Source organism: Mixia osmundae, assembly GCF_000708205.1.
Source record: "Mixia osmundae IAM 14324 unplaced genomic scaffold scaffold_12, whole genome shotgun sequence".
Taxonomy (NCBI): Eukaryota; Fungi; Basidiomycota; class Mixiomycetes; order Mixiales; family Mixiaceae; genus Mixia; species Mixia osmundae.
The window spans coordinates 386,900-412,410 of record NW_014575552.1 but is presented as its reverse complement, the minus strand read 5'-3'; the positions used below and the strand labels follow the sequence as shown (position 1 = coordinate 412,410).

At 56.4% G+C, this 25,511-nt stretch overlaps 14 protein-coding genes across 14 annotated transcripts; 6 read left to right on the top strand and 8 right to left on the bottom strand.

Annotated features, from left to right (window-relative positions):
* Positions 1-2,302: 2,302 nt before the first annotated feature.
* Positions 2,303-3,729, bottom strand: L969DRAFT_96996 (uncharacterized protein; the record flags this gene model as incomplete). The annotated part of the gene is made up of 6 exons (XM_014710049.1): positions 2,303-2,667; positions 2,727-2,858; positions 2,908-3,138; positions 3,315-3,548; positions 3,604-3,634; positions 3,685-3,729. The coding sequence occupies 6 exons, from the start codon at positions 3,727-3,729 to the stop codon at positions 2,303-2,305; spliced, it is 1,038 nt and encodes a 345-aa protein (XP_014565535.1).
* A 307-nt stretch (positions 3,730-4,036) lies between these two features.
* On the top strand, positions 4,037-5,425 carry L969DRAFT_96995 (uncharacterized protein; the record flags this gene model as incomplete). Its single annotated transcript, XM_014710048.1, has 3 exons — positions 4,037-4,284; positions 4,335-4,400; positions 4,453-5,425. The coding sequence occupies 3 exons, from the start codon at positions 4,037-4,039 to the stop codon at positions 5,423-5,425; spliced, it is 1,287 nt and encodes a 428-aa protein (XP_014565534.1).
* A 125-nt stretch (positions 5,426-5,550) lies between these two features.
* On the bottom strand, positions 5,551-6,677 carry L969DRAFT_53973 (uncharacterized protein; the record flags this gene model as incomplete). The annotated part of the gene is made up of 4 exons (XM_014710047.1): positions 5,551-5,855; positions 5,910-6,262; positions 6,316-6,502; positions 6,557-6,677. 4 exons carry the CDS (start codon positions 6,675-6,677, stop codon positions 5,551-5,553), a joined length of 966 nt encoding a protein of 321 aa, XP_014565533.1.
* A 244-nt stretch (positions 6,678-6,921) lies between these two features.
* Positions 6,922-8,473, top strand: L969DRAFT_96993 (uncharacterized protein; the record flags this gene model as incomplete). Its single annotated transcript, XM_014710046.1, has 2 exons — positions 6,922-7,546; positions 7,605-8,473. 2 exons carry the CDS (start codon positions 6,922-6,924, stop codon positions 8,471-8,473), a joined length of 1,494 nt encoding a protein of 497 aa, XP_014565532.1.
* Positions 8,474-8,606: 133 nt separating this feature from the next.
* L969DRAFT_53961 (uncharacterized protein) lies at positions 8,607-10,151 on the top strand (the record flags this gene model as incomplete). Its single annotated transcript, XM_014710045.1, has 2 exons — positions 8,607-9,028; positions 9,080-10,151. The coding sequence occupies 2 exons, from the start codon at positions 8,607-8,609 to the stop codon at positions 10,149-10,151; spliced, it is 1,494 nt and encodes a 497-aa protein (XP_014565531.1).
* Positions 10,128-13,451, bottom strand: L969DRAFT_90539 (uncharacterized protein). Its single transcript, XM_014710044.1, has 10 exons — positions 12,628-13,451; positions 12,366-12,580; positions 12,247-12,313; positions 11,539-12,194; positions 11,345-11,485; positions 11,127-11,295; positions 10,832-11,080; positions 10,674-10,783; positions 10,571-10,624; positions 10,128-10,521 (listed from the first exon to the last, which is right to left on the bottom strand). The coding sequence occupies exons 1-10, from the start codon at positions 13,345-13,347 to the stop codon at positions 10,194-10,196; spliced, it is 2,709 nt and encodes a 902-aa protein (XP_014565530.1). The 5' UTR covers positions 13,348-13,451; the 3' UTR covers positions 10,128-10,193.
* Positions 13,452-13,530: 79 nt separating this feature from the next.
* On the top strand, positions 13,531-15,103 carry L969DRAFT_54237 (uncharacterized protein; the record flags this gene model as incomplete). The annotated part of the gene is made up of 4 exons (XM_014710043.1): positions 13,531-14,232; positions 14,285-14,502; positions 14,559-14,605; positions 14,655-15,103. 4 exons carry the CDS (start codon positions 13,531-13,533, stop codon positions 15,101-15,103), a joined length of 1,416 nt encoding a protein of 471 aa, XP_014565529.1.
* On the bottom strand, positions 14,878-16,233 carry L969DRAFT_90536 (uncharacterized protein). The gene is made up of 2 exons (XM_014710042.1): positions 16,165-16,233; positions 14,878-16,107 (listed from the first exon to the last, which is right to left on the bottom strand). Exon 2 carries the CDS (start codon positions 16,052-16,054, stop codon positions 15,146-15,148), a length of 909 nt encoding a protein of 302 aa, XP_014565528.1. The 5' UTR covers positions 16,055-16,107; positions 16,165-16,233; the 3' UTR covers positions 14,878-15,145.
* On the bottom strand, positions 16,171-16,618 carry L969DRAFT_53935 (uncharacterized protein; the record flags this gene model as incomplete). The annotated part of the gene is made up of 3 exons (XM_014710041.1): positions 16,171-16,291; positions 16,342-16,475; positions 16,535-16,618. Coding segments are annotated over 3 exons (339 nt in total), but the record flags the coding sequence as incomplete, so codon positions are not given.
* Positions 16,619-17,249: 631 nt separating this feature from the next.
* On the top strand, positions 17,250-18,518 carry L969DRAFT_96985 (uncharacterized protein; the record flags this gene model as incomplete). The annotated part of the gene is made up of 7 exons (XM_014710040.1): positions 17,250-17,413; positions 17,466-17,536; positions 17,593-17,717; positions 17,775-17,904; positions 17,957-18,095; positions 18,144-18,444; positions 18,501-18,518. 7 exons carry the CDS (start codon positions 17,250-17,252, stop codon positions 18,516-18,518), a joined length of 948 nt encoding a protein of 315 aa, XP_014565526.1.
* Positions 18,519-18,627: 109 nt separating this feature from the next.
* L969DRAFT_96984 (uncharacterized protein) lies at positions 18,628-19,652 on the bottom strand (the record flags this gene model as incomplete). The annotated part of the gene is made up of 6 exons (XM_014710039.1): positions 18,628-18,980; positions 19,042-19,149; positions 19,206-19,284; positions 19,348-19,405; positions 19,517-19,557; positions 19,617-19,652. The coding sequence occupies 6 exons, from the start codon at positions 19,650-19,652 to the stop codon at positions 18,628-18,630; spliced, it is 675 nt and encodes a 224-aa protein (XP_014565525.1).
* On the top strand, positions 19,330-21,589 carry L969DRAFT_90529 (uncharacterized protein). Its single transcript, XM_014710038.1, has one exon. The coding sequence runs from the start codon at positions 19,814-19,816 to the stop codon at positions 21,254-21,256; it is 1,443 nt and encodes a 480-aa protein (XP_014565524.1). The 5' UTR covers positions 19,330-19,813; the 3' UTR covers positions 21,257-21,589.
* L969DRAFT_96982 (uncharacterized protein) lies at positions 21,317-23,089 on the bottom strand (the record flags this gene model as incomplete). The annotated part of the gene is made up of 9 exons (XM_014710037.1): positions 21,317-21,470; positions 21,522-21,683; positions 21,733-22,318; positions 22,370-22,529; positions 22,589-22,656; positions 22,710-22,784; positions 22,839-22,912; positions 22,961-23,004; positions 23,057-23,089. The coding sequence occupies 9 exons, from the start codon at positions 23,087-23,089 to the stop codon at positions 21,317-21,319; spliced, it is 1,356 nt and encodes a 451-aa protein (XP_014565523.1).
* L969DRAFT_611599 (uncharacterized protein) lies at positions 23,005-25,335 on the bottom strand (the record flags this gene model as incomplete). The annotated part of the gene is made up of 4 exons (XM_014710036.1): positions 23,005-23,370; positions 23,429-24,479; positions 24,528-25,124; positions 25,176-25,335. 4 exons carry the CDS (start codon positions 25,333-25,335, stop codon positions 23,307-23,309), a joined length of 1,872 nt encoding a protein of 623 aa, XP_014565522.1. The 3' UTR covers positions 23,005-23,306.
* Between the last annotated feature and the right edge of the window lie 176 nt (positions 25,336-25,511).

The window sequence follows — 25,511 nt, the reverse complement described above, 5'->3', positions numbered from 1 at the left end:
GGTACTCTGAACATGTGCAGTGTGCAGTGCAAGACAGGCAGCTCAGAGATGTACAATTGAAAGACGAGATCACATGTGGACAGCTATTGAGAGTAGAATGACGACCGCCCAGATCTGGTAAGCGTTGCATAATCATCGCGGGACATGAATGGTGCCGGCAGTGCGAGTTGGTCAGGGTCATTCCCGAGATAGACAAGCCCAAGCTGGTAGGGCGCCGATAGACCAAGTTGCCATCTTGCGGACGATTCGAGCAATCTGACGAGCCGCAAGGCACAGATGTTGTATCATGCGAGCACGATAGACACCCGCTGAGTGAGTTGAGATCATCAGCTCGAGTATGACAGAAAGAGCTCATGTCTATCGAGTGGTCTTACTCGACGATGACTCGATGTGGTGTGCATGTGCGATCAGTGAGATGCATATACTGGCAGGCGACAGCGTCTGTTCCCCGAAGCGCTGCTGTTGTCACTGGAGTAGATGAGATCGTCTTGCTGGCAGTTCTCCAGCATGACGTATTGGCTCGTAGCTAGTCGCCAGTGAAAAATGATTGCTGGCTAGTGTCCCACGCTCTCTGACTATCGGCGTGGTGACGCATGATCTGACCATATTTGAGCGTATCATCAGTGACAGTAGCTCGCAGTGTCCACAGCTGCTGTTTGCGGCGTGAAGGAAGATGAGCAAAGTGACTGGGCGTGACTTGGCAGCTCGTGGCAGTCGTGTCGATTGGACTCTGCAAGGTATGCGTTACTCGACGATACACAATCGGACTGGACGACTGAGCGAGAAGTTGCGAAAGGAAGGTATAGCAGAGGACCGAGTGATCTCCATGCTCTATGTCGACGATCAGAAAGGATAGCACCGCTCTGCCATTGTCGAGTAGTGAAATGCCAGGGGATTTCTTCAATTTGCCACGCCAAAAGTCAATGTTGCGTAATTCATGGGAAAGTTATTAATCACCCGTGTATCTGATTGGCGTGATTTATCTAGGCGCGTTGGCAGGACATTGGATTGACCACAGCGACTTTAGCGAAGACCCTCATACTCTTCATCCGGTCGCACTGCTGCATTTCATCGGTAAGCATCCAGTTGCCATCACTTATTACGCGACTCGATTTGCATTTTGAGAGATCGCGTCAAGACTCCCTGCACCAATTACGACGGTTCAAAGAGACGGAGAGTTAGTCTTCGCCAAGAGACTATCAACAAACATGTGTTCGTACTCCGGAGCAGACGGAACTATCTTTACTCGCAATATCAGCTCGATCAGAGAGCTCGATCAGAGAGCTCGATATTGACTGTGTGGCCGGCAGTACGACTGAAGCCGTACCTTGAGACGGTACCATACATCAATAGTCTCCAGNATGGTATCTAGCGGACGACTGATGCATTGATTGCTCGAGCGGACGTCGACAGCAGTGGATGATTTCCCGCTGCTGAGATGCGTGTTTGATGTTGACATGATGGTCATCGCTGCGTTGAGTGGGCTCATGCAGGTGATATGTTTCATCAGATCATTGCAAGCAGTAGACTATCACCAGCTTTAAGGTCTCAAAGACAGGCCTGGCACAGTGTCTGATAGGTGACACGGCGAGCTGTACGAATGACAAATGGCTTGCTGGGCGAGATCACCTTTCACCATATCTTTACTGCGCATTTGACATTATCAGAAGGATAGTCTTCAATTTCGGTTGTTCGCCTCGACCACCGCTGTCACTCTCTGAGGCGTTCCTGTGTCTTCAATGAAGGAGCTCATTTGTTGCTGGTATATGACATATTGATCGGCGTTCCCGTCTCTTAACTGGCAGCTGCCGGTCAAGCAGCCTCAGAGCGCGCCGGGCCGTTTGACTTGAAACCCCCGGTCTGAGGCCACGTTGGAAAAACAAAGGAAATTTTGAGAATCATCTGACGCGTCAAATCATGTACAACGGGCCTAGAATGACGCCAGCGGTAGCGCTGAGCATAAAATTTGGGAGGAGCCTGATAGACTCTCTCTTTTCCTCCTCCTTCCTCCTCCTTTTTTCAAGGTTTCTTTCAAGTTTCGGCACCCCCATGGTCGCCGGGCCGCGTGGGCGTGGACCACCAAACAATATTTTGGTCAGACGTTCAGCCGAAACGGCTGGGGACACAGACAGCAAGCAGCTATTTCGATGTCCAGTCTTTTGTCCGGATGCTCCTCATCTCATCTGCTCCAGAGGTCCCCTTTAACGATGTCACGCCGGCTTGAGCAAAGCAGGTCGACAACACAAGTCTAAGACAGGATACACATAACCGTGCAACAATTGTAAATAAAGCTCGTCGCAGGTCAGACTAGATCGTCAGCAGGACGTACATAGGCTTGCGCGGAGCTACTTTTCTCCGTCATGGGACTGTTCGATGCATCTCGACCTGCGCTTGCATTTTCGGACTTACTTTTGAGCGAAGCATCGACTGCAGTAGCATCGCTCGAGCGACGCCAGGAACGCCAGCGACCTGCTCGATGTGCATAAGTCTTGTCCTGCACCCTGCTTGGCCGAGATGGCGAGCTGCCCGGTTTCAAGCCTTTGCGTGATCTTGAGCGTGACCTCGATGCGTTTGCAGGCCCGGGCGTCATGCCTGCAACGGCCACGCCTTCGCCTCGCTCTTCCGCCAGCAGAGCGTCTTCCTGATAGAGACCGAACACCCACCAATCTGTCGCAGAATCAAAGGGTCAGGTCCGGGTCGTAACATTGCTGCTTTCTTTGACCTACAGACTGTTCCAACGAACAGACCGCCTCCCACATAATTCCCGAGCACTGTCGGTATGATCCCATTGGATACGTAGTAGCGTGTCGTTATCTCTGGGGCGCCGACCATGATCGCAATTGGCATGAAGAACATATCTGCAAGGCGATAGTCAGTCCTTGCGTATACCATAGAGAAGTCACTCGCCAGCTACAGTATGTTCGAAGCCGATAGACACGAACGTCCATACCGGAATCCATATAACGAGGACGCGGGAAACGATGCTCCTTGCCGAGATGGACATGAAAACGGCCAAACAGACGAGGTAGTTGGCACCGATGCCTTTGAGAAAAACTTCATGCCATCTTACGCCATTGGCAATCTTTTGTTGCGCAAATGTGATGGCGAACGTGTTGAATCCGGTCTCGTAGGCAAGGCCTGACCATCGCGCGAGCAAGCCACAGACGATGAGCGAACCGACGAGATTTCCGAAGAATGATACAAGCAACGATAGTCCGAGCGACCAGACCGGTATCTTGCGCTGCCAGCATGCACACGACATGATCATCCTGCTAAGCGCGTCAGGTTTCGGCCCTAAGCATTGCCGGACACACACATATTGGACGTAAAGAGCTCGGATCCGGTCAGCTGAATCATGACGAGACCGACGGGATAGACGAAGCCTGCGATGAGATGCCAGAACGGCATCAAAGTCTGGCTGGCATAGACAGGTCCTGCCACAGTGATGACGAGCTGTCCAGCAACGGAAAGCTGTATACCGGCCAGGATTGACTTGATGAACAGATGGTCAATACGCTGTTGGTGCTTCTTGACTGCGCCTTCCATCACTGAGGGAGAGGCGAGGTCCTCAGCGCGCCGGAAAGAGTTCTACACACCACCCACTGATAGCGGTCGTCTGTACGGGCGTGTAATCCTGTCAGGACAACGTGAGCTCCAATATGCTCCTCGGATTCGGTGGCTCACATCGACGATGCCTTCGTTGAATTTGACTGCTCTTGAGGCCGACATGTTGGCAATAGATTCTCGAACCGACTGACTGAAGAGCGAGCAGCGCTGCTCATCCGCTCTGCAAGGCATCCAACCCTGCGAGCGGTTTGATAGCGATAAAGTCACGTGGACGCGCTGCGTAATCACGGCGACGAGATTTTCGCCCACGATCGACGTCAATTTGGGCGCAGTCTCGATCGTCGTCAGCATCGGTCACAAGCTAGATCTGACGGCCGGCCTAACTGCCCTCTCGTCAACAGCGACAGACTCGCGCGTCGCAGACCGCAGATCATCTCGCATCTGTCACGACGTGAGCGAGGTGGTCGTCATGTCGCAACGAGGGACAGAAGCGGTCGAGCGCATCTTTGCCGATCGCATGCCAGAGACGGCTCGACGGATCGGTTCGGCTGACGATGGCAAGAAATTGCCTCTGACGCCCATCATCTTTGGTGCGGGCACGTTTGGACATGCCTACAATGATTCACGGCAACTTGCCGAGACGACGATCCCGGAGGAGACCATCCGACGTGCATTTGCATCAGGCATCAATGCCATCGATACATCACCATACTATCGGCAAGCTCTTCTCGTCTGATCAAGCATCACAGCTGATGTGTTCTGGACAGAGGATCAGAGGCAATTATCGGCAACGTGCTCGGCGATGTAAACTTTAGACAGCAGTTCCCTAGACAGTGCGTGTCATGGTGCATCAGCAGGCTTTGCTGATGCAGATCTGATACGCAGCAAATACCATATCCTGACAAAAGCAGGGCGCTATGGTGCAGATAGCTCAGCCTTTGACTATTCGGCAAATCGCATAAAGACATCTGTCAAAGAATCGCTGCGATTACTAAAGACCGACTATCTCGATGTAGTGTATTTGCACGATGTCGAATTCGTCGCCGAGGATGTAGAGGATGCCAATGCTGCTGGTCTACACAAGGCACCTCGATTGCTGCTCAACAAGCAGGGCCGACTTGAAGAGAAGCGATGGGGCTTATCAAAGGATATGGCTGGCATAGTCCATGGCGACGGCGATCGCAGCATTCTGGAAGCTGCAGGCGCACTCTTTGAGCTGAAAGACAAAGGCTTGATCAGACGCGTTGGCATCAGCGGCCTCCCTCTACCGACGATCTTGCGACTGGCCCGTCTGATACTGTATCATCACAAACGTCCCCTCGACATTGTCCTCTCGTATGCCCATCACTCGATTCAGAACGATACGCTCGGTCAATGGTTACCGATGCTTTTCGATGCTGGACTGTTGCAAGTCGTCAATGCCTCTCCATTCTCAATGGGCATGCTTACTCGTCGTGGCGCCCCTGACTGGCATCCGGCGCCAGCGCAACTTCGACAAGCCGTACGAGACTTATCGGAGGAGATCATAAAGAGTCATCCACCCAAAGGAGGTCTGGCGAGCGATGTGCAGGGGCACGAAGCTCCTAGAACGACGATCGAGCGGGTGGCCCTTGCATATGGTCTGTCGAGTGCGAGCCCTCTGGCCAAGCAAGCAACAGTCACTGCTGTAGGCTTCTCATCTCCAGAAGAGGTCGAGGAGGCTCTGGCAGTTTACGAGCTCGTCTACGGCAAATGCTCTTCTGCAGCAGCTCTCGACGAAATGACACACTGGGCTGTGATCGCTCAAGAACGCCTCACCCAAGCCGGCTTCCAGGACTGGATTTGGGCGCAACCCGATCCCCTGATAGGCAAACCCTGAATCACTCAAGGCAGAATAGAGCTGACGCTGTAGATTGTTGTTCGTTTCGATTTCGCAAGCGCATTGATTTTGTATTGACGAGTGATACATTCATTACATGAGACAGTGCAGTAGTGAGGCGCCGCTCAGGCGGGTGAAATCTGTATTTCAATCTCTGTGCCGTCGGCGTCGTTTGCAAACGTGACGGTCGCTTTGCCGTCCTTGTGGTCTTCGATGCGAGCATGTGATGCACCTGAACCCGAGCTAGTGATCTTGACACCATCGGGGTACATTCTAGTCGAGTAGCGTAGATTGATGACGTCGTCACCTGTTGCAGGGTTGATGTTGGCGATCCAGGTTCGCTCGGGATCTTTGAGACTGATGTCTTCAATGTTGATCTGTGACTTGGGTTCCTTGCCTTTGAGCAACACGATATATGGTGAATGTCCGTCTACACAATCTGCATCAGTTTGCTGTCTGGCCAGACGTCTGATAGGTTGCGTACGTTCATAGTAAGCATCTCTGACGCGCGAGACGCAGGAAGGGATTTCTGTGGCGAGTGCCTGGACCAGACTGGCAGCAATGGCACCATTGAGGGCAATCTTGACGAGGTAGGTGACTTCCACGCCATCGCCCTTGGGGACGAGATGCCAGACTGAAGAGGTGAGCGTAGCTCTTACCTTGCCGTCGACCTCTGGGCACAGCTCGGGATTCTCGACAGACACTTGGACAATGTATGTCTCTGTATTTTCCTCGCTACCTCTGATGATCGAGCCTGCACCGCAGATGTCGCGCGGCCAGACGAGCCAGCTCAGGCCGGCCATCTCAGTGTAAAAGGCGAATATGCGGGGTGAGTATCTGCAGCATCCGTCAAGGCAAAGCACTGGCTGAGCATGTGACGCTGTACAAACCTTGCTAGCGCTCTAGCCTGTACGACACGGGTGTCCCAGAGCTTGCGCATGGCGGGCAGGACGAGCACGCCGGTGACTTCGTCGGTGGTGGCATTCTCGATGAGACAGGTGCCTTTGACGGTCGGGACACCGTACGGATCTGCGTCCGGCTTCTTCCAGATGTGCGTACCATCACGGTCACCGGCGTCTACGAGTATCCAGCGTCAACGACGGCTCTGTGGGCACATCAAGCTCTCGTCACCTTGCCACGCATCGCTCTCGACGACTTCTTTGTGATAGAAGTCAAGGGCTGCTTGGACCTCTGAGCTGTATTGCTCGGTCGGATAGTCCTTGACGGGTGCTGGACGGGGTGCAAAAGGCATGACGGTCGAGGTTTGGCTGGGCTTTGAGCTATTTCTTCCGGCTCGAAACGCGGAGGCGCGCACGGTTGTGTCGCGTGGCGTCGTGGCCGACACGGCGATCTTGCGCGCTTGCCGAGCGACCGGCTGGCTGCTCGTGGAGATCTCGTCATACGTGACTGGCCCATCATCCTCCGAGCGCTTAGCGACACGGAGAAGTCGGACACGGACAAGCGGTAGCAGCAAGACAGCAAGGAAGGATGAGGCAATGAAGACGAGCGTTTTGACGACGACAAACGCAACAAGCTCGCCTGCCGCCGGCAGTGCCCTCCCTCTGAAAGCAGCTCAGAGACCAGGCACGATCTCGCGTAAGAGCAAGGGTGAATTGCTCTCGATTGCTCTGCCCGCCAACGGCTTCGCCAGTTCGCTCGCCAGCCCGCCGCAGTCAAGCGGACCTGTCTCGCCACAGATGCAGCGAAGTACAGAGAGAGAACGCTCAGCTTCGAGCGCGAGCACGGCCAGTCTCGCTTCGAGCTACCAAGCCCAGCAAAATCAGTATCATCGCACACAGCAGGCAGCGATAGGTAGCAGCAGACAGCAGCAGCAGCAGCAGCAGCAACAACAGCCCACCTCGTACCGTCAACTCCGATCTGGTGGTCCCCTCACGCCTGGCTCGGAATCCATCATGTCAGCCTCTCAGTCGAGCATCGGTTTCGGCGACCGGCAAGGTCAGGCAACCCCCTCTCACGCAGGCACGACACGTAGCAGTCATCCAAGTGCCAACTTCTACCGCGCCACGTTAGCAGAGATTCATCAGGTCCTATATAGCGGCAGCTCGGTCGAGCGTGAGGATATCATAGAGACCGTGGAGAGATGCTACGAGACTGCGGCTGGCGAGTATTTTCGCAGCATCTGAGGGAGGCCTGACTGACGCACCCTCTGCGATCGCAGTGTTTGAGAATCCGTTGACGAGAGCAGAGGGCAAACAAAGCATCGCAGATCAGTTCCAGCTGCTTGCTCTCCTGCCCGGTACCGTCTGGTCAGAGCTCAACGATGTCTGTGAGCGCGAATCCTTTGATGGCAATCGCGTCCTGCTGCTGTCCCATACACTCAATCTGGCGCTCCTCCCGAGCATGCACGAAGCCCTCAACGGCAACTATGGCGTCCGGTATGCCAATCCATCCTATCCGCCTACACCGTGGTCGTCGATGACACCGGCAACCCGCACGCCTGCGCCAGGTACACCCATTCGTGCTTCGTTTGCCGAATTTCGCTCTCCGGAGCACGAAGAGGCCCCGATGGCAGCGAGGCCATGGCCGATACGCGCTGCGGTATCGCTTTTTCATCCGAAACGCATCGTGTCTGCTCTGACGTCCGTGCAGCTCAAGGTCGTCACTCGCCTCGAGTTCAACGAGGCCGGCAGAATCACGTTTCACGAGGATACGTGGGGAATCAAGGAAGCTATCGAGGGCTTGATACCTGTGATCGGATCAGTCTATTACTTTGAGCGCAAGCTAGCCGGCGTGCTTTCGTCGGGTCTCAGTCGCGTCCTGTTCCGCACCCGACCACTAGAAGAAGACACCGCAAGTCAGTACGAGGAAGACCAACTGCGCGCTGCCGAGCACTTCGCAAACACCGTCAACGGCGGTCTGCGGTATAGCGACAAAAATTCGCCCTTGCACTCCCGCAAAACCTCTCTTTCTGCCAATGGAGGCCTCTTTGACGTGCGGGCCCGCCAATCCGGTAGCAGGACTAATCTCTACGGGCTCGGCGTCAACAGGAGCGAAGGCATCAGTCCTGGCTCGGACGGCGAGGCATGAGACCCTCCTTGCTGCGCAACTCTCTATTCTCTTGTATCGCGAGCAATGCACGTGTCCGTCCCTGTCGACACAGCAACCCGCCTCGGGGGGAAGAGCCGGGGGCGAACCCGTCTTCGACGCCTTCCGTTGAGTCATGCGGTCTGTCTTGACCCATGACGCTGCTTCTTCGGTGCACTGGCACACCCTGCACAAGCGCTTGGCCAACTTGGAGCTTCTTGTCCGCTCCACCATCACGCCTGGCACAGGCTCGCACGCTTGCTTGTCATTCTCTCATCAGGCACACGGATTCGCTCGACGCTCGCTCGCGATACCAGTCTCAGCATTGCGTCAGTGGCAGCTTGATCAGCCAGCGAAGCCACACGCAGCAGCAGCCAAGGCGATGGCATTCGTTCCAGCGGAGAGACGCCCGTCTCTTCGACGTCAGGCACCCTATGCGCCTCATCGCCCTGCACTGAGCAGCGAGATGTATCTCAACCGCGCTGTACTGTACTTGAAGCCTCTTGCTGTCGTGCACTCCGTCCTCGATCCACGACGTGTACATAGCGATCAGCCTACGTGAGCGTGGGCGCTGCCGACGAGGGTAAGAGCTGACTCGTCCTTTCGCAGGCAACTCACGACGTTGGATTATTCGGAACATGCTCGCGTATTGTACAGCTTCGATCCTCAGCCTCCCTCGCCAGGTGACCAGGGCACGACGCGTACATCTGCACAGCTGGCAGGCCAAATCAGTCTTGATCATCCTGTCGACTTGGACAGCCCTCTCGCGCATGAATCGCTGTCATCAGTCGCTATCCTGTTCGGGGAGCAGTACAATCCGAACGCTGCTGATCGCGACGGCCAGAAGAGTCCTCGTCTCGTCGCGCGCAAACGAGGCACGCGAGGCAAGGGACGCAAGATCCGCAAGCGCACCGAATCCACCTGCTCAAGCCACCTGGCTGTAGCGGTCAGCACGATAGATCTGGTACCTACAAATGTCGCTACATATGTAGCCGCACCGCGCTCGATACAGACTCAGACCTCCGCCGTCTATTTGGGACCTACAGCCTACCTGACGGGGATCGACATCAGCGAGCTTTCGACCGGACGGGCCGGATCGGCGCCTATCTACCCGATCGATGCTGTCTTCAATGACACTCGCGACTCTGCTTGTGGTGATGTATCGCCACTCGCGAACCACGAAAGTCTCAACCAGCACGAAGATCCTGGTGCCGACCGCACGCGCGAAAATCGATCAGACAACTTTGCCCTCATGCCAACACGACACAACGAAGTGGCGGCCATTCCCGTCGGAGCGCAGGTAGGACGCCTCAATCCATTCGCAACGCGAGCAGTCATCGAGAGCCGCGCTCTGCCTGAGCCTACGCCCGAGATTGCGCGATGGTGGAAAGACTTTCACCTTCACTCGCCAAATCGTGTCCGTCGCTCGATGCCGAGAAAGGGTACGCCGGCACCTGTCGCCTTGTCCGTTGGCCGCAGTGATTCTTGCGCACCCGCTGCTTCCGAGCCTCTGACGCCCACGTTGTCGCTGTCGACCTCGACGTCCAATTGGACGAGACGGCTGAGCACTACGAGCACGGCTGGTAGCCAGTCCTCCATTTGCTCGCATGATTCTTGGACTAAGCCAGGCTGCGCTCGGTCGGCTTGCAATTTCTTGTACTCGATGGAATGCACATCTTGAAGTTGACATTGCAAGTCTTTAAACAACAAGCATAGAGCAGCACTAGACGACAGAGATGGTATCAATCAGATTAGAAGCAGGCTCTGTAGCCGCGGGATTGACGAGCGCGGTAATGCGCTCAAAGACACGAGTGCGTTGTTCCCACGCCTTGGCGCTGACCGAGAGCGGATAAGCCGGGTAAAGATTACCCGACATCGAAAGATCAACGTCCGTCGGAACGCCCTCTGTTGGTCGTGCAAGAAGGCTGGCCATGCAGGCGCGAAAAGCAGCAGCCTCGCGTTCGTCAGAGTGATTTGTCACCGACGACAGGGATGTTTGGAGATAGACGAGCGCAGACATGGCAGGTGACTGGCCACACATCTCGATAAATCTGCACGTTTATGAGCAAGCGAAGCGAGCATGATAGTCATGCGGCCGACCTCTGCTTGCGAATTAGAAACTTGAGCTTGCGCGTCACTTCGCCGATATCGAGCCTGTGCATATTGCATGCAGCGTGGTTTGTAAGATTCAAGGAAACCCTACCTTGCTATCTTGAGACGCCAAAAGTCGGCGAGCCTGGTCTGCGGTGCCTTGTCTTCGCCCGGGTTACCGCCAAAGACATAGTGCGCATCCTCGCGAGGATCGTAGACGAACTTCGGCCAAATGTCAGCTTATCACAGACAATGACACCGGCGACTCGCCTGATGAGCAAAGCGCGGAACCGGCTCGCTGACAGCGAGCTCATCGGGCTCGATTGCTCGGCTTGACTCGACTCTGATCCATGGCCCAGTTGGAGATTTGATCCAGATGTTACTCCTCGGCGAAAGTCCAGCTTTGCCTTCACGCATCAGCCCCGACAGCAAGTGAGCCTCTGAGCCGGTCCAGATAGCGCGGAGCGTGAAACCGCCAGGCGGACCATTTTCAAGCGTGTAATTACTTGATACCCGTATCTGCTGAAAGGTGAGCGATGCATTTTGGCAGACGCTGGCGACAAACCGTTTGATGAGTGTCGAGGGTGTGCTCCCACATATCTGTGTAGTATGCATCAAATCGTTGACCGCCAAAGATGAGCAGGCTGTCGCGCTTTGGCAGGTAAAGCATTGAATGACCCATACGAGCGAGCATGCGCTCGGCGGAGTATTCTTCGTTCTCGTGTGGGTCACCTCTGCTAGGATCTGTAAGCAATCTAAGGCGGAGTGTAGGAACACACGCACAGGATGTGGGTCCACTTTCTCGCAACTGTCTCGTAGCGGTAGAGTCCGCTGTATGCCTGCGTTTCCTTGGTTTGCACGATCTTGCCGCCAAAGACGTATAGACATGCTCGACCGGTGTCAAACGCGATCTGGTGATCGAAACTGCAAGCGATCACATCAGCTCGAGCAAAGCGCTGCGTAGACTGAAGACGTACATTAATTTGGGCCCGCCATCAGCAGCAGTGTTGGCGCTGAGGAGCTCCCAGGTTCCAGCGCGTGGTCCGATAGTATAATAGCAGTAAAGATCGCTGCCTGGCTCATCCGTGGAAGCATTGTCCTCATAGCGACCGAGAATGTACATCATGCCGGTTCGTTCGTCGAGCGTCGCAGCATGACAGGCACGAGCTGAAGGGCCTCCATCTCGCGCAGTGTTTCCACTGAGTTGTTTCCAGCGCTTTGTGACCAGGGAGAAGGACCAGAGATCAGCGAGATCTTGGTGTCCATTCCAGCCACCAAAAAGTAGGATCTGAGAAGTTTCACTGCACAGCACGAGCTGATGGCCACCACGCGCGGGCGGCATATCTCCGTCTAGCGAATGTGTAGCAGGATCGTCGTCCAGGCGAGTCCAAAGCGGGGTGGGTGCAGTCTTCTGTATATGATCGTCAAAAAGCTGGAATTGGATTGCCATCTGCGACAGGAGCTCTTCGGCGTCGTCAAAATCGCCATTGCGGACCAGGACGGTGTGCAACTTGGTGACGAGATCGTGCTCAAACGACAAGCGGGTCTGCTCTTGCAAGGCAGAGAATGCTGGCAAGAGAGCGCGCTGGCGGAGATGCTTTTGAATCAGCCTGAGCGCTTTCGTCTCTCGACACTGCAAAGAGACTTGAGCTATGCCTCGCTTGACTGAACAAGAGCTGACGTACATCTGAGAAGACGTTGCAGATGCGCTCGACGAAGCGCTGATCTGTGACGCCCTTGAGCGCGACATACCTACAGTCCTGTCGTTAGCAAGGAATGCGCTGCTCTTCAGGAAGCGTCGGACCATATGGAAAGGTTGTAATTCTGCGAATGCGCGGCGATAGGCTCGATGCGGAGATAGCGACAGGGATAGTGTACCGCCTCGCTGCTGAGCGTGCGAATCTCAAACTCTTCGCTGATCGAATCGTTACGCAGTCCGCCAACAAAGAGCAGATTCATCTGCGCCGGGTCAGCGTCAAGACCGCCATAGATCTTGAACTCGCGCAGATTGCAAGGGTGCTGCACACATGTGTCAGCAGCGGATGCAAACCCGTGCCGTGACTCACGGGCTTGTGGTATTTGCCAAATATGACCGAGGTGACCAGGGCGACCTGGTCGAGGATGAGAGTGATGTACTGCATGCCGGTAGCACTTGAGCTGACGAGACGCTCCTGTCCCTGCAGATAGTCTTGCAACTGCCGCGATGATTTGGCAAACTCTCCCGAAAGCGAGCGTGTAAGATCAACGGGGCGAAGCGCAGCTGGCAGATCGTGAGCCACTCTGGTTGCCGCCTGCGGAGCGAGTCCGGGCTGCAATCCGGTGTCGACAGTAGCTGTGACGGGGTTGCCGTCCGCATCGCTGTCCTGACCAACACCCGAGCGATCCGGCAAGCGCGTCCAGGCGCGTTCGTCGTCGCCCGTCTGCGTCTCGACTGTCGTAGAGGCAGCGAACGCAGAGGGTCCCGATTGCTGAGCGGGCGCAGCCTGGGCACCCGTAGATGCGCCCGACCATCTTGAAGCCTGATCTAAGGGCGAATCGATGAGGATGTTTTGAGGAATGTATGATGCCGAGTGAGTCGAATAGGCGTGGATACGGTACCTGATCTTGTCGACTTTCCAGTCGCTGTTATTGAGCTCGCTCTGGTCTATGTTGCTGCTAGCGGTCAGTGAGGCCGGCTTGGCCTCCTGTGTCGGAAATATTGCGACTGGCGAGCGATATGTGGCTACATTGCTGACTTTGGCTGACCCCTGTGCGGGGCTCGGCGATCCTCGCGCTGCTGCTGCCATGACTGCAGGATGCTCGTGAGCGGCTATCGGCTGCTAGCCATCGTTGCTGGACCGTGCTGGCATGGGCACTCAGATCGTGTGCACCTGGCACGCCTGCGAAACCCAGATAGCGTCGCGATCGCGCGCACGGGTCGTCGTCATCATCATCATCGTCGTCGTCGACGCTTCACGCTTCGCTCCAGCATGAGCACGCTCGCTCGACGAGGAGCTCGGACGGCTGCCCGTCTACGAGTGCCTAGCCGTGCAGAGCCATGTGATCTCGTCGCCAGACAGGACACCACGGCGTCTTTGGCGCGATTCATGGCCTCTGTCACTTTCTTCGTCGATGACAACCGGACGGCAGCACGAAGAGGCATGTGCAGCCAGAAGAGGTTGTTCAGCCAGTCTGCTGGATACCTAGCCAGTGAGACGGTGACTCAGCCGACACCGATCGAGACTGCAGCAAGCCCTGCGGCTCGACGAGCATCCGCGTCTGCGCGACAGCGACTCAGACACGGTGCCGGCAAAGTAGCGCCGCACGAGGATCTAGAGATGAGTGACAAGATGCTACCACTGTCTCTCGCATCAACCGGCAACGGTGGCGCAAAGGACAGCTTCGTCATGAAGTGTACCATCTTGGACAAACTTGGCAATGTAAAGACGATCAGCGGATCCTACAAGAAGACGGAGATATGTACAGAGCATTGTCTACAGGCTCGCGATCTCCGTAAACTCGATTCTCGGGTGCCCAACGTCGTTCCCACTTTTCTCGTTCGCAAATCGGCCATACTCGTCAACATCCTTCATGTACGCGCGTTGATCAAGAGAGACGAGGTCTGGCTCTTCGAATCGACCGGACTGTCATCCAGCAGCGGCCTCTATAGCACTTTCTTATACCACCTCGAGGTAGGTCGCATGCGCGCAGCCTCGTCTCCCGGGCTCACGCTATCTCGCGCAGGGCAATCTCAGGCATTCCAACAAGGGTGGCAACAGCCTGCCGTACGAATTCAGAGCTCTCGACTCGATGCTCCATAGCGCCATGTCGGCCCTAGAGAGCGAAGTCGTCAATGTGCGCGACCTCGTCCTCGACCTGCTAGAAAGTCTCGAGTCCGACATTGTAGCCGATCGACTGCGCGTTTTGTTACAGTTCTCTCGCAAGCTCGCTGCCCTGCAGAAGTATGTCGAGTCTGAATCCGCTATGCCCCGAAACGCTTATCTGCCCCGTCAAACAGGAGGGCAAAGTCGGTACAAGACGCAATCAATGAAGTCCTCGACCAAGGTACGCCCGACGCTGCGTACATCCATATGCCTTGCTGAGATACAGACAGACGAGGACATGGCTGGCATGTACCTTTCGGATCGCCGAACTACGGACGATCACAGCGAGATCGAGATGCTATTGGAGAGCTACGGCAAACAAGCAGAGGAAATTGTCAGCGAAGTCGACGGCCTAGTGGCCAATGTATCGCAGACTCAGGACGTCATCGAGCTCATCCTAGACGCACGCCGCAATGCACTACTCGCGCTCGATCTCAAAGTCTCTATCGCAACAATGGGCCTGGGCAGTGGCGCACTCATTACAGGCGCCCTTGGCATGAATCTGGCGACAGGTCTGGAAAGCGATCCCCGTGCTTTCGGCCTCGTCTTTGCCGGCGCCATCGGACTATCTGGGCTTGTCGCTGTGCTTGGTATACGCAAAGTGAGACAGCTTCGCCGTGTCGGTCTCGGAAGACTCTCGAGCGCGTTCAGCAACGTTCCACGGATAGAACATCAATGACATCCAATGTCCATGCCATGCATTGCTCGTCACTGTACACGTCTACGCACGTTTTGGAGACAGGTTGATGGTCATCGAGAGGCCGTCGCAGCACGCTGGTGATACTATCGTCACGCGGTCATTGTCGACTGCCGTCGCCGCTCCATGGGCGCCTTCACCCGAGAGCACGACCATCACGCCTGCCTTGTACATCTTCTCGCTATCAAAGGCGATGGTGATCTTGCCTTGAGCAGCGGTAACGGTCTGAGACCACAGGCTCTTCTTCAGATTTGTCTCGGTACCCCGGTTGACGAGTCCGTCTGGCCTGCCGATCATAAAGGGTACAGTGCCGTGTTTGCAAATGAAGTCACGAAGATGGCCGGGCGCAGCAGCGGCGATGGATGCACCGCGCTCGAGAATTGAGACCGGGATCTTGCCATTCGGCAGCGAATGCAGGATCATCACGATCTTTGTGTCGTATCCCGAAGGAGCAAGGGTCCAGCTGGCTTGCACAGTAGCGCGAACGAAACCTTTCTGAGCAGGGTGAAGGCCGTCAATACTCGTCTGGACAAGCTCGATTGTATCGCCACCGCGGTAGATTTTAGCGACCGCGCCAACATCGCGAGCGGAGATCAGAGGAATGGGGCTGCGACCAGCCACGTAGAAAGCAAAGGTATCCGGTGCAAAGCGATGAGTAATTGTCGCGCTGCCGCAGAACTCGTCCCACGCGGCGCGACATGTACCATCGAGCAAGGTCGCCAGCACAGCTTCGGGTGAGACGCCGGATACAACCGTTTCGCCCTTGAGGAAAGGCGCTTCGAGGCCTGGAAGGTAGCTCTTGAACGTGTTACATCCGTTACGTTCGCCAAGGTCTTGCCAGTCAGCTGGCGCATGGCATTGCTCCCGGGCAGCGTCCAGGCGGAGATCGTACTGACCGTCTACATAGCTGGCTGGCGAGATCATCGAAGGCATTGTCAGAGGAGCATGGTACTGGAGCGAATTTGTCCGCTGAAATAGACTTGCATCTAGGTACAGCCAGAGATGAGATCCGTTCCCGGGGACGACGAGATGGCCGCTCGGACCTCGCTTTATCTTGCTTGCTCCCTCAGACGGGCGTCAATCTCGGAACGCTTGGCCTTGATGGCTTCGACCTTGTCGGCCTTTGTTGCATCGAAGGAGAGCGTGACTTGGTTGAAAGGGTTGTCCGGGCTATCGGGCGAATCAGTCGGGCTGAAGAGGCAGGGCAAGTGATGACGTACTGCTTCTGGAAGTCCTTGTACATCATATCGTTGAGTTGTTGTAGACGCAAGCCTTTGAATTCCTGTCGTAGCCTGGGCAGCTCTCGCTCTCGATAGGTCTCAAATGCTGCCTTGAAACGTCTCTCGGGATGGGTCTGCGGTCGATGAGTGTCAGTGCGCACTTGGAGGGTGGAAGAGGGAAACAGGGACGAACGTCTACACCCGTAGCGGCCTTTTGGCCTAGCGAAGCTTTGTCGTTCTTGTCGCTCACAATGGAGAGGAGATCGAGTGCATCATCCTGTGACCGGTGAGATGGATTGAGCGCGCGACGGGATGGAGGAGTTCAGGACAGCGTACGATGCCGGAAGCGCTGTAGACAGCAGGCGTGTCGTCTGCAGTATCGATGGGATCGGGTATGCTGGCTCGGGGTGGCTGTTGAGCGACAGCCTTCTTTGCGCCCGCTTTGGGTGCAGCCTTGACTTTGGAGGGCAGTGAGGCCTCCTCCTCTGCCAAGAGACGAGCCGCTTCCGCCTTGCGCGCCGCTGCCTCTCTCGCCTTCTGCTCCTTGGCCTCCTTGCTAGACTACCGCGCGATCCAGCCGGAGGTCAGGCCGCATGATGGGTGTGCAACGCGGTGCGGACTGACCGAGTCTTTGGCGCCTTTGGCCCAATCTTCTGCCTCTGTGGCCTCTACCTTCTGCTTCTCCTTGCTCGCTCTGGCCTGAGCGACCTCTGCCTTCTTCGCATTGCCGGCTGCTTTCTTGGTGTTCTCTCCCTTGCCTTTGGGCATGCTTGTCAAGCCGGGCCCTGAAGCTTGAAGACGTCGTCGTCGTCGAGCTTCGAAAGGCTCGAGAAAATCGCGACGAGGCTGGTGCAGCAGACAGAGTCAATCGCACGTCGACTGCTGCCCCTGGGTCTGGCGCCCGTCCGATGAGTTTCGACCTGGACAGCTGCATCGAGCAGTCGCTCAAGAAGCAGCTCCTCGGAGAGTCACTCATCAAGGAGCTGTGCGAGAAGACAAAGGAACTCCTCATCAGAGAGTCCAATGTCGTCCACATCTCTGCCCCCGTCACCGTCGTAGGTGACATACACGGGCAAGCGAGTTCGTCTACGAGCCAGACTGTCGTGTTGACCGGTGCGCACCAGACAATTCTACGACCTCGTCGAGATCTTCAAGATTGGCGGCTATTCGCCTCACACGAACTATCTCTTCCTGGGTCAGCCTCGTTCGCGGGTAGGATCACCTAGCATGGCGCTCAAATGGTCACACCAGGGGACTATGTCGACCGCGGTCTGTTCAGCGTGGAGACCATCACGCTCCTCACCTGCCTCAAGCTTCGTTACCCTGAGCGCGTCCAGCTGATCCGCGGCAATCACGAGTCACGAGCGGTCACCCAGGTCCGTCCAGATCGTCGAGAAACAGCCTGCACGGATTGATCGGGATGCGATGTACAGACATACGGCTTCTATGCTGAATGTCAGCGCAAGTATGGCTCGGCCAACGTTTGGACCTATTTCACCGACATGTTTGACTTTCTCACGCTCAGCGTCGTCGTCGACGACCGCATCTTCTGCGTTCACGGAGGCACGGAGGCAGCGATCGTGAAGCTGTGGTCCGCGCTGAACGAAGCCCGCAGGCTTGTCGCCGTCTCTACATTGCATCGACCAAATCAAGATCATCGACAGGTTTCGTGAGATCCCCCATGAGGGACCGATGGCAGATCTCGTCTGGTCCGATCCAGATCCCGACAAGGAGGATTTCGCAATCTCGCCGAGGTGTGTAGCAAGCGGAGACGGGCACGGGCGGATGCTGATCTCGCGTAGGGGCGCTGGCTACACATTCGGCGCCCAAGTCGTGAAGAAATTTCTCGAGATCAACGACATGAACCATATCTTACGGGCTCACCAGCTCTGCATGGAGGGCTTCGCCGTGCTGTACGACGACAGACTCTCGACCGTCTGGTCGGCTCCTAATTATTGCTATCGGTGCGGCAATGCTGCCTCGATCCTCGAGATCGGACCGGGCGGGGAAAAACATTTCAACGTTTTCGAAGCCGCACCAGAGAACGAGGTCGACGGTCCCCAGCAGGCCAATGATGCCGCGCGCAACCCGCAGCCGCAAGCGGTGAGACATCACCTGTTCAGCAAGGATGCCGACCTGATGAAGCTGTTGCATTCAAGATCTCCTACTTCTTGTGATCACGGGTGACTGTTGCATGCCCAACCAGACCGCAAGATTGTCCACAGATCGCGCACGTAGCTCGTCGCATGCTCGTCGCCATGCAGACAGCGCTACTCTCACCTGCCCTCAGGTCATGCGAGATCGAGCTGCGCGCTGGCTTGCGAAGATGCAGTCTGCATACAGCGAATACAGGGCTCGTCTGCGAGTAGTGTACGGACAGAAAAAGGGACGGGCCAGTCCGGCGCTCACGCCGGCGTGGGGGCAGCGGGACCAGATGCAGGGGTCATGGGCGCGTCGGGCATCTGCATCCGAATGAAAAGTATCAGCTCGGCTCGAGCCGGACGCCACGAGACAGACTATCGGCGCTTGTGGCTTGTTCATTGTCGCAAACATGCGTCCGGCAAGCACGCCGACACCTTCGAAGACGCCCAGTAATATACCGCAACCTATTGCAGAGCCGAGTGCCGACCGGGGACCGGCTGTGTGAGACGAGGCGATGAATCAGAACGCAGAATCTGAGGGCTAGCGTCGTAGACTCACATCGCGCTGCCAGACACCCGCCTGTGAAGAAGCCGGCGATGATAGCATTCCAAGCATCTTCTTTTTGCCTGACGCCCTTGACAGCGCAATCGAAGGAGGAGAACATGCCTGTGAGAAGGTTCTGGCTTTTTGAGCCTCGGATAGACTGCAATCGGGCAGCTTGCCTCCCCAGATGCCAAAATTCCCCCCGACGACGGGCGCTCGCGCCTTGATGGCAGCGATAGAACCTATGAGGGCGTCTCCCTGAACGCAAACAGAAGGGGTGGAGATGAGTGCGTGGACTGTCAGCCAGGGGGACTGTCGCACCCTTGGCGAGTTGCGAGCTCCTTTGATGCCATGCCAGATCGTACCTCCTACGGCCTGTCTCGAGCGCGTCGATCGAGTTGAGTGCAAGCGTCAAGGTTCGCGATCGTACATACACCCACTGCAGCCTTACGGACGTCAGCGTGGGCCATAGCAGCACAAGGGAGACGACTGGCTTGAAAATGCGCCGCCAAAATCGTTGAAGACGACCCACTGCGCAGCAGGTCAGAGGCGATCAGTCGAGGATCCGAGTCTAGCGATGCTCCACTGACGGGACAAGGATCCCTCGTATGATCATGATGCGCCATTCTGGCTCTCGACGCTCAGCTCAGCTCTGTCGCTTCCTAGATCCTGCTGCTTTCCAAATTTCGCCGCGTCTTTTCGCTTTTTGGCGCTTAGCGCTGGCGCTCAGCGGCACCGTACGCACCGTCGGCCGTCGCGCGACGCCTGCCGTTGGGCCTTTGCTTGAATGTCACGAGTGGATGGAGCTGAACCAGAGGAGGAGGATAATAGCCTCGACTGTTCAGTCGCCAGAGACTGTCGCGCTCTAGGAGACGCTGACGAAGGTGAACGCTCAGATGTTAGCAGTGACGACACTGCCGGCGAGCTCGACCAGGCACATGCGCCTGCGAGGATTGATGGCGACAGAGGATTCATCACTACAGCCACGGGCCCAGAAGCTTATTTCCATGCCCAGGCTCGCAAGCTCAAGACGTCCGACAGGCGGGCTCAGGATTACATCGAGACCTTTACGCTCGAGGAGTACACCTCCGCCCTCTCGAGGGCAAACGGACTATTGGGATCCTATGCCGCTCAGGCGGCTCAGAGCAGGACAGTCCAGCTGACATATGACGTCTGTCATCCCGCTTGGCTTCTCGAACTTCACCAAGGCTTCGACTTGCTCTTTCGCGGGTTGGGCTCCAAGCGAAAGTTGTTGAACCGATTCGCGAGCAAGGTGCTAGCCAAGCACGGCCAGGTCATCATCTGTAATGCCTTTATGTCTACGTACAGCATCACCGACACGCTGGCGTCGCTTGAAAGCGCGGCTACGTCGGAATCGCGCCTGGATGGTGCAGCAGCAATACAGCCGCCGAGCGATGCCGGCGATAAACATGAAGAGCGCGCACATTCGATCTGTTATGCCCTCCGACGCCGTGCTGCTGGTGATAACATCTTCCTCGTTATACATTCAGTCGATGCCCTGCAATGCCAGAGCGCCAGAGCTCAGTCTGTACTGGCCATCCTGGCAGCCAGTCCACGCATCGCCCTCGTCGCGTCTGTCGAGCATCTTCGCGCGACTTTGCTATTTCCCGCCAGTTTGGAGCGCCCCAGAGAGGATATTCAGGGCGCGAGAGGTTTCTGCTGGTCTCATCACCACACGCCAACCTATTCGCCTTATCTTGCCGAAGTTGCGAGCTCATTAGAGCCTGCAAAGATCTTCCCGAGCAGCATCTACCCATCTGCAGCAGCGGGAGCGGCCTCTCAGGGTGGGCCGAGAGGCAGGATACGTGGGGCCGCACACATTTTGGCAAGCGTCACCGAGAAAGCAAAGCGCGCGTTCGCTATGCTAGGACAGCTCCAACTTCGCCGCGGCGAAGCAATGCAGCCGCACGCGAGAAGCAAGCTGACGTCCATCATGGTCACATCCGACCAGACGATCACGCCAGGTAGCGCAATCAGGCTCTCGCTTCTCTACTCTCGTACTCAGGATGAGCTCATCGTCAGCAATCAGAACCATTTAGAGGGACTGATGCACGAATTCCGAGATCACGACCTCGTCAAGACGAGCTCGAATGCGCCCGAAGACGATATGGACATCGAGACGGACGATACAGACGAGACACGGCAGCAGTGGATCTGGATCTGTCTCGGCCATGATGAGCTCTTCAAAGTTCTCGAAGATCATACTTGATCGTCGGTGAACGATACACGGCAATACACTTGGGCAAGTACAACAGTGTCTGGTCCATCGTCATACCACGGCTGCTGCCTGGGCGCTCGCCTCGTTGACGCCTTCCATCAGACTATACGACTTGCTTAGGATGCACTCGCCGCCGCTCTCGAGATCGATGCTGTATGTGTAGAAGACGCCTTCGCTGGTCACGACGTTGACCAGAGGTAATGTACTGCAGGCAGATTTCTCAGCATGCCCGCAGCAAAGCCATGCTGAAGCCAACCTGCTGAGAGCGACGACGCTCTTAACACCCGCCAGAGGCAGCTTCAGATATGCAAAGTCTCTCTGAGGCTCCCACATTTCCGTGACCGCGCCCGGCAAATACCCGCCTAGACTACCTGCTGCCATTCGGCCCAAGTTGATCGAGCGCTTTCTGATCGAACCCCTGCATAAGCCTGTCAGCTGCTCGCTGAATGGACCCAACACTAGCATACGCAACGCTGGACGATCGATCGCGGCGGTCCGGCTCATGCTGTGGGGCGACCTGACTTGATTCGCTTATCAGGGAGTCTGAGCCATCGCGTATGGCTCTGAAGCCAGACAGCGATTGGCTGGGATCTTGTTGACTGATTGTATTTGCAATACCGGTCCGTTGGCGCGCTCGCAAAAGCTTGAAGATGTGCACAGTCTCAGTGTCGCTACTGACGCACACGAGCGAGCTCGTCGCATCGAAAGAAATTGAGAAGATCCGGGCAGGATATGAACCACGCCTGAATTGTGCCACCTTGTCACCGTTGGGGGTCGAGAAGACGCGAATGACTGTTCCCTTGTCTGAGGAGGTGGCAAGCAAGGTGCCCTGCGCATTGAAAGTCAAAACAGCCAACGGCGCCTTGTGAGCCTGGATTATATTTGTGACGCTCAAGCTTAGCGCATCGAGCAAGAGCACGTCGCCAGCGGTATGCGCGCTGGTTGTGACCGGTGCAGCATTGGGACTATTCGGAAAAGCTGCACCAGTCGAGGACGATGGGCTGGGGTAGGCCAGATAGCTATTGTCTGGCGCAGATGATAGTGCACAGATGCCTGCTCTCGTGCTTCAGATTAGATGCGCTTGCACCTGTTTGTTCCACCGACCTGCGGGATTAGGACTGGTCTCAATGGTCTGAAGAGGCTTCATATTGGAGATGTCATAGAGATAAATCTGTTCCTCGAGCACGACAACGAGCCGCCGCCTATTGAGCTTGACGGACAGGATAGACGTCGGAAAGGTCAGCTCGCAGATGGTCGATTGCCTCTGTGGTGCACAGCTTTCGTTCAGACAGCCGGCACTATCCCCGCTTACAGATCCTTCACCTTGGTGTTAACAATGCTGAGCTTGCGTGCGCTGCCGGATCCCGACATCGCACCTTGGGCACCTCCACCTGACGGTCGGATCGATCAGTCATGGCCGTGTCAGCCAGCGTGAACAGCTGACCGGTGGCTGCAGAGCCGACCAGTGCCACCAGACTGGTGCAGAACAGCATCTCCACGATAGAGACCGGTCCGTCATCTACGCATCGAGGCATCAGATCACGGCGTCGTCGAGGGCAGACAAGCGGCTGACTGCGTGCGTAGACTCGACCGAAGGGATCGCAATTGGTGATGTTGTAACCTTTGCGAGTCCCGACAGAGACACATCTGCAAGGCAAGCTGAGCGGCATCTTACGTTTGAGCTCGAGTACTTGCGTCTTGTCCTGGTTGAAGTTGACGAAGAGAAGCTGGTCGTGGGCCTGGCGTGCAGCTCGTCAGGGCCTCGACGGGCGGAATGATGGGTATGCCGACCTTGTAGCCGCCCAAAGCCGTCTTGGTGGTCATCTCAGGTCTGACGTCAATAGTCCGAGGCGCATGTGCGTACGTGCGTATGCATTACGATACGCGTCGGTGCTGGCGCAAGCTCGCAAGTGTCCGCTGACTCCTCGCAAGACCCCACAAGAAGCATTGTTTCACGAAGGAGAAGGAGTCCATGCGTAGGCATCCATTGTCGTGGACATGTACAATTCTACAGCGCAAGAGGTAGTTCCTCGGAAGCTTGCTACGTGTATTCGCCTTGCATCGCGTTGGTGGGTTGCTGTGCTACGAATTGCTTCAATCTTTGCCTGCCAGTGGCTGACGCATCAAGACGGGATCACTGACGAGGGCATAAGCAGCGCTTACCTCAGGTGTAGTAGCTCTCTCTCGCGAGCAGCATCTCTGTCGAGAAGACTGATGTACGCCGGGTTCTTAGACGAAAGCAAGTCTTGCTCAGATGCTTCGCGCAGCAGTTGCTGCTTGAACGTTTCGCTGTACACTTCGCCTCGGGACCGATTCGTCTGTGTGTCAATGATCTGTCTAAGATGTAAAGATGTGTCTATTCTGCTGGGTGGTCGCACGCTACGGGGTGACGTCGGGTCGGGCAGACGCACGACAGGATCACGGGAGGCCAATTGCTGCTGAATTGATATTGCCGGTGCCATCGTCGAGATGGCGGGAAAGCCGAAAGACTCTCGCCGTGAGGACTTGTACGCGGGCGACTCTGTCATCGGCGTCAAGGGTGTCAAGGGCGTCACCGAGTCCTGCGTCACCGAGTGCGAGATAGCAGAGGATGCAGAAAGGGTACGATAAGCATAGGAGGGCCGCGGTGATACGTGCGTGGACCGATAAGATTCCATGGCAGCATTGCGGTTCGAATCATGAGAGGACCGACCTGAAAGCTCTGGACCGCCTGAAGAGAGCCTTCTAGGCATTGGCAAGGGAGGCAGAATAGGACGAGAGTGTTCACCTCGGGAGAAAGCGTGACGCTTTGCTTGCGGGAGTTCAGGTTCGGGTCGTTCGTCGACTTGGCGAACGAGAGATGTCTGGAGACGCAGACGGGGCAAGGATGCATGCGTCGTGCTGACTTCGTACATCGACAAAGGCAGAGTCTGCGATCGAAGCGGGGTATCATGGGAAGAGTCGGCGTCTAGACCCTGTCTTGATTGGTTTGAGGACGAGCCACTATCAGACTGCTCAGCAGAGGCTGATCGACTGGAGCACATGCGTTCTTGTTGGGCAGCACGACGTTTGGCCTGCTCGTCGAGCAACAAGCGGCGATGCCGACTGAACGTTCGTTTATGGATCCATCGGCCGTTGGCATGCGCTGCTTCGCGACAGCCTTTACATCGACAGTAAGCCAGATTACCATCTCGTGCGCCATGTTCTGGTGTCGCATCAGAGACTGCGCTCGGTCCTGCGGGGTTCGTGAGAGGGAACAGGGGACGGTCGCGAGCATACTCACGGATTTGCCGGACGATCGGACTCGAAAGGGCGACAGGTAAAGCCAAAGCAGGCACGGTACCAGACTCGCAAGAAGGGCCAGCGGCTGGCCGGTAGTCGATCGGTGAGCCTGACTCGTCTGGTGATGCAAAAGCAGCGTGCGCAGAGGCTGGCCCTGATGAGTGCTGGTAGTCAGAAGAGCCGCTGGGTGTGCTCTGGTTGTCTGGACTCGCTCGTCGATCAGAAGAGTGCGTCGCCCCGATAGTCCTCTGCTGCTCACGCCAGTCTTGCTGCTGTTGCTCCAGCATCTTTTGCTGTCTCTGGCGCTTCTGATTTAACCTCGACTGCCGCTTGTTCTCAGTGTTGCGACGAGTTAGCTCCGCCCGCTCCTCGGGCGTCTTCTTTGCCAGCCACTTGTCCCGCGCTCGCTGGCGGGCTGATCGTTCGCTCTGTCGCTGATCTTGCGCGCTCATCGAAAATGTCATAGATGTAGATTGACTTGGCGATCTCGAGCCGCTCGTGATGGGCGCGTCGCTATAGCTCGGCGAGTGCGAGCGCACTGCGCTGAGTCGCTCGCGATCTACGGTCTGTCGGGTTTCGCTTGCATTGGAGAGCAGACCTGGCCACGCGCCAAATCAGCGCGGAAGGTAGCATTGAAGGCCATGCTGACTAGACATGCTCGGGTCATGGCTCGACATGTCTCGTTCGTTGTGCCCTCCATGTGCAGTGTGGCCGTGGAGCACCGTGCTGGCAGAGCCTGCAACCAGGCCAGTTGATCGCGGGGTAGGCTCTATCGACGTGTTGTCCTTCCGTTCTTCTGCGTCGGTCATGCCGAAGACGGATGGCTCAGGACGGCCCTGTATTGTTGGCGTCACAGTGAGCGTCTGCTCTCACTTCTTGGTAGTGCGGACGGCATTGAGCATCTTCGTGAGATCTGCGCGTCAGCGCCCTTCGACTAGTCGTCGTTCAGGCGGCCGGCCAGTCTGCTCTGATGACCAGCTAGCTC